The sequence below is a fragment of the Homarus americanus genome, unplaced genomic scaffold, assembly GCF_018991925.1.
Source record: "Homarus americanus isolate GMGI-L3 unplaced genomic scaffold, GMGI_Hamer_2.0 scaffold32871, whole genome shotgun sequence".
Taxonomy (NCBI): Eukaryota; Metazoa; Arthropoda; class Malacostraca; order Decapoda; family Nephropidae; genus Homarus; species Homarus americanus.
In genome coordinates, this window is record NW_024748870.1 from 501,329 (window position 1) to 510,089 (window position 8,761).

The 8,761-nt window shown below is 46.0% G+C and overlaps 1 protein-coding gene across 1 annotated transcript; it reads left to right on the forward strand.

Annotated features, from left to right (window-relative positions):
* The first annotated feature begins 2 nt into the window (after positions 1–2).
* Positions 3–530, forward strand: LOC121853112. Its single transcript, XM_042347054.1, has one exon. The coding sequence runs from the start codon at positions 3–5 to the stop codon at positions 528–530; it is 528 nt and encodes a 175-aa protein (XP_042202988.1).
* Positions 531–8,761: the final 8,231 nt, after the last annotated feature.

Below are 8,761 nucleotides of genomic sequence, written 5' to 3' on the forward strand. Positions count from 1 at the left end.
TCATGGGTAAGGTTGGGACCGGTAGGTACGGGGTGAGCCACCATGGTCAGCTCACCCTAGACAACGGGGACGTGACTGAAGTGGTAGTGAAGATCCTCCATTCCGGCAAGGACAACACCAAGGAGGCCCGCGTCCTACACGAGCTGGCCGGGACGGGGGGCGCGCCTATCTTGTACGGCGTCACAACCGATCCCCACGCCATCGTCATGCAGTACTGCCGGGGTGTGACACTCTCAACAATCTTACACCACTTCAGGTACCAAGTCCACCATCGTCAGGAGGCCTACGACGCAACCTGCGTTGCCCTTGCCGAGTTTCACGGTGCTGGTTACAGCCACCTGGACCTCCACGCCGGCAACGTCATCATCGACACCTCCACGTCACCTTACACCTGTCATCTCATCGACGTCGGGATGAGTGAACGCATCCCGCCCGACGATGACTGGTACGAGCAGACCGATTGGGTCGCCATTCAAGACATCCAGACCCGCCTCCACCTTCACTCACCAGACGATCTCGGTCTATTTTGATTATTCTGATCACCAGACAACCACACACCTGCTGTACTAACACCCAGACAACCACACACCTGCTGTACTAACACCCAGACAACCACACACCTGCTGTACTAACACCCAGACAACCACACACCTGTACTAACACCCAGATAACCACACACCTGCTGTACTAACACCCAGATAACCACACACCTGCTGTACTAACACCCACATAACCACACACCTGCTGTACTAACACCCAGATAACCACACACCTGTTGTACTAACGCCCACATAACCACACATGCTAACACCACACCTGCTAACCACACACACTAACGCAGACTAACACCCAGATAACCACACCTGCTGTACTAACACCCAGATAACCACACACCTGCTGTACTAACACCCAGATAACCACACACCTGCTGTACTAACACCCAGATAACCCACACACCTGCTGTACTAACACCCCAGATAACCACACACCTGCTGTACTAACACCCAGATAACCACACACACCTGCTGTACTAACACCCAGATAACCACACACCTGCTGTACTAACACCCAGATAACCACACACCTGCTGTACTAACACCCAGATAACCCACACCTGCTGTACCCCTAACACCCAGATAACCCACACACATAACATTACTAACACCCAGATAACCACACACCTGCTGTACTAACACCCAGATAACCACACACCTGCTGTACTAACTGCAGATAACCACACACCTGCTGTACTAACACCCAGATAACCACACCTGCTGTACTAACACCCAGATAACCACACACCTGCTGTACTAACACCCAGATAACCACACACCTGCTGTACTAACACCCAGATAACCACACACCTGCTGCCTGTACTAACACCCAGATAACCACACACCTGCTGTACACCCAGATAACCACACACCTGCTGTACTAACACCCAGATAACCACACACCTGCTGTACTAACACTGATAACCACACACCTGCAACTAACACCCAGATAACCACACACCTGCTGTACTAACACCCAGATAACCACACACCTGCTGTACTAACACCCACATAACCACACACCTGCTGTACTAACACCCACATAACCACACACCTGCTCTACTAACACCCACATAACCACACACCTGCTGTACTAACACCCACATAACCACACACCTGCTGTACTAACACTCTGCTGTAATAATAAACATTTACCCTTCTACGAAAACAAACAAACACACACACACACACACACTATCTATCTATCTATCTAATCTATCTATCTATCTATCTGTCTATCTATCTATCTATCTGTCTATCTATCTATCTATCTATTCAAACGCTGCATCTCTCTGGGGACCACAACTGTTAATTTCATTCTCCCATGCCAGCCCCTGCCTCCCCTGGCCCACCTAACCTTAATTATGGACTAAGACACACCTTGAGGAAAAGTGGTAGAGTAATTAGGAAAACATTTAACGCCAGGTATATACTCCTTTACGCCGCTGCCCCAGTCTTAGGTTGTGGGTTTCAAGAATTCAATTGGATCACCTGAAGATTAGTCACCCCAGCCTATTTTACCAGACGATTAAACACCGTAACACAGCACTGAGATCTCTAACACAGCACTGAGCTTACAAACACAGTACTGACCTCTATAACACAGCACTGAGATCTCTAACACAGCACTGAACTTACAAACACCATTTTGACCTCTACTCTTACAGCACTGAGATCTCTAACACAGCACTGAGCTTACAAACACAGTACTGACCTCTATAACACAGCACTGAGATCTCTAACACAGCACTGAACTTACAAACACAGTACTGACCTCTATAACACAGCACTGAGATCTCTAACACAGCACTGAGCTTACAAACACAGTACTGACCTCTATAACACCAGCACTGAGATCTCTAACACAGCACTGAACTTACAAACACAGTACTGACCTCTATAACACAGCACTGAGATCTCTAACACAGCACTGAACTTACAAACACAGTACTGACCTCTATAACACAGCACTGAGATCTCTAACACATTACGGAGCTCACTAACACAGCACTGAGCTCACTAACACAACACTGAGTACAATTCAGGTCACACTGTCTCCTTATGTAACGGTAAAAAAATGTTAAGTGTGCAGTGTGATATATCCAGCTTGCCCTTAACTGATTGCCAGGCCTATGTGACCCAGTTTCCTATGATAGTGAAGCTCTGTTGTCTGACTCACCACCGCCAGTGTTACCAAGTCATATGTTTATATTAACGTGGCACTAAACACTACAACAATGTGAGTTAAGAGAAAATAATAACAGTAAATAAAGTTACATTCCTCAGACCCATCCCTCCCCTTCTCCCTCTCCTCAGCTTCCCTCCCTCCCCTCAGCCTCCCTCCCTCCCCTCAGCCTCCTTCCCTCCCCTCACCTTCCCTCCCCTTACATTAGCCTTTCTCCCCTCACCTCCCCTTACTCCCCAAACATCACGTCAGATAAGCTGGTACCCTGCTGTCATAAACAAACACACAACAACAGGTATGCACTTGTGACCGACAGCTCTGATTGCCTCATTACAATAGTTCCCGTGATGAAAGCCAAATTGTTTAATCTACAATAAACGTAAAACGATTTCAATAATATATATCATCACATAATAACATAGTGTATAATATTGTAATCTTCACACAGGTTTAATATTCGTAATACCGTATTTTTTCCTAATAGTTTAATTTGTTTTCGTACTCTGAGCTGCCAGAAGCATAATAATTTACTCTCTATAAATGATAATTCCATAACATTACGATTACAATAATTACTAATAAAATTTTCTATAAACAGTCTCATAATATTATTTTTATTTCAAAGTTTGTGAAAAAAAAGATGATTTTTTTCACCTCAGGAGTATTATATTTTTCTCCGTTTCTGTTTGGTCAATGAAGCAACCAATCACACGTCTGTGTTTGATGATAGATATCTGTTGTCTACATGTAAGACAACAGGGAACCAGTCTACACACACACACACACACACACACACACACACACACACACACACACGAGGGAGGAACATAGACTGAGAGCCACAGTAATAAAGGGTTTAGTTGATTAGGAGGAGGAAGAAGATGAGAAGAGGATGAGTAAAGGAGGAAGATAAGGGAATGAGGGAAAGAGGAGGATGGGAAAGAGAAGATGACGTGAACGAGGAAAAGGGGAGAAGAGGAAAAGAAGACGAGGCAGAGAAGAGAGAAAGAAAGAAAGAAAGAACTAAATAAAGAGGATTCACTAAACACAAAACCACAAGAGGAAGAAGAACGCCCTAGACACTACACATTATGTTGACGATATACCACAGGTCCACGGCGATACCACTCACGATATTGGTTCAGTGGGAAGAGGACACTTAGAGAGGAAAAACTAGCGTAGGATGTTTTAAATAAGGGATCCTGGGCCGTCCTGAAGGAGTAAAAGTGGAGGAGAGTGTAGGATCTATGAAAGACGTAAGTGGAATTAAATGGTAGGACACTAGGAAACGTGGCATTAATGTTGATGAAAGACATTGGGTTAGGTTAGGTTAGATTAGAACATTATGATATAGGAATAAATAATTAAACCCTATTCCACAAAGTCATCAGGAGGAAGATAGGTTTGATATAGGGTTTAAAACCTGTAGTGGTTAATGGAATAAATCGTAGGTGGTTAAAAATGTAAGTAATGAGTGTTGTATGTTAGTAAGATTATGAATGTGGGTATGACATGTGTGGCGTCTTGTTAGTGGGAGTGTGCCCAGTACTACACATAACTGCCTTCAATCCCCCAATCAAAGTCAGGTACCCACTTCCCGCGATCCGAGTTCGATACCCAGCACTGAAGAAGTCATTATTGTATACATTTATTTACGTGTGTACATAAAAGTTTGTCATACACAGTTACATATCTTCACTATATTTTTCTAGTTTTTCCTCAAATTCAGAGTTTGTCTTAGTAAGTTGAGATGGTAAAACAGAAATATAATTGGACGAGATGGACTGTGTACACTTGAATCATCTCGGTTACCAAGTTCCTCTCGTCCGGGTCACTAGGCAGGAATTTCTTGGTCCGCCCTTCAAGACATCCAGACCCGCCTTCACCTTCACTCACCATACGACTTCGGTCTGCTTGGTTTATTCTGAGCACTAGACACACCTGCTGTACTAACACCCAGACAATCACACACCTGCTGTACTAACACCCAGACAATCACACACTTGCTGTACTAACACCCAGACAATTACACACCTGCTGTACTAATAAAACTTTTGAGAGAGAGAGAGAGAGAGAGAGAGAGAGAGAGAGAGAGAGAGAGAGAGAGAGAGAGAGAGAGAGAGAGAGAGAGAGAGAGAGCTAAAACAGTCATCACAACTTTGTAATTGCAGAAAATAAAACACAGACATACAGACAGACAGACAGACAGACACTGACCGCCCTCCTCTCACTATCTATCGACGTGAGTTTAAACATTAGAACAAAGTTAAGGAATAAATTGTGAGGGTGAAGCCATACCTTAAGATGACCAGATAAACTGAGGAAGAGGAAGAGGAGGAAGGAGAGGAGGAGGAGCAGGTTGGTCGTGGAGAAGAAGGAGGAGGAGGAGGAAGTAGTGGCATTGGTGGAGAAGGCGAGGGTGTGGTGAAGGAGGAAGAAGAGGAGTAGGAGGAGGGGAAGAGGGGGAGGAGGACAAGAAAGTGAGGGTGTGGTGAAGTGGGAGGAGGAGCAGAAGGAGGAGGAGCAGAAGGAGGAGGAGGTGGAGGTGGTAGAAGAAGAGGAGGAGGATGAAGACAGGAAGAAAGAGGAAGGGGAGAAGGAGGGAGGAGAAGAGGGCGAAAAGAAGAAGAGAAGAAGAAGAAGAAGAAGAAGAAGAAGAAGAAGAAGAAGAAGAAGAAGAAGAAGAAGAAGAAGAAGAAGAAGAAGAAAAGAAGAAGAAGAAGAAGAAGAAGAAGAAGAAGAAGAAGTTCCATTATCAGACAGATAAATGACATTAGAAAAGTTGAGATGTGCAATGAACGGAAGGTCTCCTGATAAGAAGAGAGAGAGAGAGAGAGAGAGAGAGAGAGAGAGAGAGAGAGAGACTTACATTGTACAGTGAGCGTGGTGGTGTTAGTGATGACAGTGCCGGGCATGGCGGGGTTGGCAGCGTGGCACTTCACCTTGGCACCGTCGTCTTCTCTGCTCACGTTGATCACTAAGGTGGAGCTGGTCACCTTCCCGTACACCGTGTTCTGTACATACGTAGAGCAAGACAGTGGTCATAAATCCCGTACACTGTTTTATGTACACACACACACACACACACACACAAACACCTGTAAAGCTATCAATTTACACCAGTATTGAAGATACAAAACACCTTTGTACACTTACAATCTACTGTATGTCAAGTGGTGCAGGAAAAATCGTCCAGTTTACTGTAAATATCAACCAAGTGTTTTGCTACAGACTGTACAGAGACTTTCTTGGGTTTTGTTCTATAAATGGGAAAAGATTAGTACAGTGCGGTATGTGGTGTAGCTTATGGAATTTAAGACATTTTGTTGTTTTAATCAAAAATTACCCTCAGTTAGGTTAGGTTAGGTTAGGTTAGGTGGATGACGTCATTTACCACTATTACTCTCAGGAGGGCCACCTTGTTGGCTAAGTCGAGGTGAGCTCCAGACCAAGCACACTACACTGCCGCGGAGGACCACTAAGAATATGCCAAGAACCTTCAATGGTAGACTGACTGACTGACTGACTGACTTACTGACTTATATACTGACTGACTTACTGATTTATATTCTGACTGACTTACTGATTTATATACTGACTGACTTCTAGACTGACTGGCATACATACTGACTGACTTACTGATTTATAAACTGACTTATATACTCACTGACTGTCTGTCTGACTGACTAACTTACTGACTGACTGATTTATATACTGACAGACTTACTGACTGACTGACTTATATACTGACAGACTTACTGACTGACTGACTTATATACTGACAGACTAGAAGGACGGAGATAACAACTGGGTAATTGGTATTTGTCTCGGGTTTTCATGCCACTGGACACACGATCCCTAAATCTTCGGCACTGCACTGGATCACTCTCCCTTTCTCATCTGTACAGTTAGGTGTCCATTCATAGCTGGGATCGAATCAGCGACTCCTACGATTGGTGGTGAGAGCTGTATCCATTCAGCCAGTGTGCTTGTAAATTAGTTATGAGCTGTGTTTGTCGTAGTGTGTTTCTGATAGCGCCCACTGTGTTCGAGTGCCAAGTTTATGACAGTGCCAAGTTTATGACAGTGCCGGGCGTATTTATGACAGTGCCAAGTGTGTTTGTGATAGTTCCCAGTGTTTGTGACAGTGCCAAGTTTATGACAGTGCCGGGTGTGTTTGTCGTAGTGTGTTTCTGATAGCGCCCCGTGTGTTCGTGACAGTGCCAAGTTTATGACAGTGCCGGGCGTATTTATGACAGTGCCAAGTTTGTTTGTGATAGTGCTAAGTGTGTTTGTGTAAGTACCCATTGTGTTTGTAAGATATTTATATTGTCCCGTGTGTTTGTGAAGTGTTTGGGGTCACAATCAGAAACACATTAACGCTGATGGGAGCTGTGTGTGTGTGTGTGAGTAGGGAGAGAGAGAGAGAGAGAGAGAGAGAGAGAGAGAGAGAGAGAAAAACAAACAGACAGACAGACAGACAGACAAAACAAACAGACAGACAGACAGACAGACAGACAGACAAAACAAACAGACAGACGTCAAGCCTCGTAACACCACCCTGAGGGAACTAGTACTCCACGTGATGCCCCTCACATTCTGTGAGGGAACTAGTACTCCACGTGATGCCCCTCATAACACCACCTGTGAGGGAACTAGTACTCCACATACCCCCAGTAACGCCATCTGTAGGAACCACCCACGTGATGCCCTCTGGCACCACCAGGGAACCCAGCCCACGTGATGCCCTCATAACACCACCTGTGAGGGAACCACCCACGTGATGCCCTAACACCACCCAGAGGGAATCCAGTACCACGTGATGCCCCTCATAACGCCACATCTCTGCAGGAACTAGTACTCCACGATCCCTCATATCACCACCTGTAGGGTCTGAAAGCCCACGATGCCCCCATAATGCCATCTGTGAGGAACTAGTGACCACGTGATGCTCCCCAACACCACACCCAGTGGAACTAGTACTCCAATGATTCTCATACCATCTGCAGGAACCACTCCACGTGACGCCTTCATACACTACCCTGGTGAGGAACCTAGGTGACTCCAATGATGCCCTCATAACGCCATCTGTGAGGGAACCAGCACCTGTGATGCCCCCTGAGCAACACCACCTGTGAGGGAACCATACCCACGATGCCCTCATATCACACCATAGGAACCATACCCACGTGATGCCCCTCATAACGTTTATCTAGAAACTAGTACTCCACGTGATGCCCCTCATAACACTACCTGTGAGGGGAACTAGTACCCACGGATTCCCCTCATAATACTACCCGTGAGGAACCATACCCACGATGCCTCATAACGCCATCTGTGAGGGAACCACTCCACGATGCCCCCATAACACCACCTGTGAGGAACTAGTACTCCACGTATGCCCCTATAACGCCACCAAAGAGGGAACTAGTACCCACGATGCCCCATAACACCACCTGTGAGGGAACTAGTACCCACGTGATTTCATAACACCACCTGTGAGGGAACTAGTACTCCACGATGCCCCTCATAACACCACCCAGAGGGAACTAGTACCCACGTGATGCCCCTATAACGCCATCTGAAACTAGTACTCCAGATTCTCTCATGCCACCTGTGAGGGAACTAGTATCACGTGATGCTCCCCCTCATAACACCACCTGTGAGGGAACTAGTACTCCATGTGATGCCCCCAGGGTCACCCACCCAGAGGAACTAGTACTCCACGTGATGCCCTCATAACGCCATCTGGAATCAGTACTCCACGTGATGCCCCTCATAACACCAATACCTGTGAGGGAACTAGTACCTGACGATGCCCCCTATAACGCCATCTGTGAGGGAATCAGCCCACGTAGATGCCCCCTCATAACACCACCTGTGAGGAACTAGGTACTCCACGTGAGCCCCTCATAGAATATTCACCTGTGAGGGAACCATAGCACTCCACGATGCCCCTGGCACCGCCATCTTGTGAGGAACTAGTACTCCACGATGTCCTCATAACACCACCTAGGAGGGA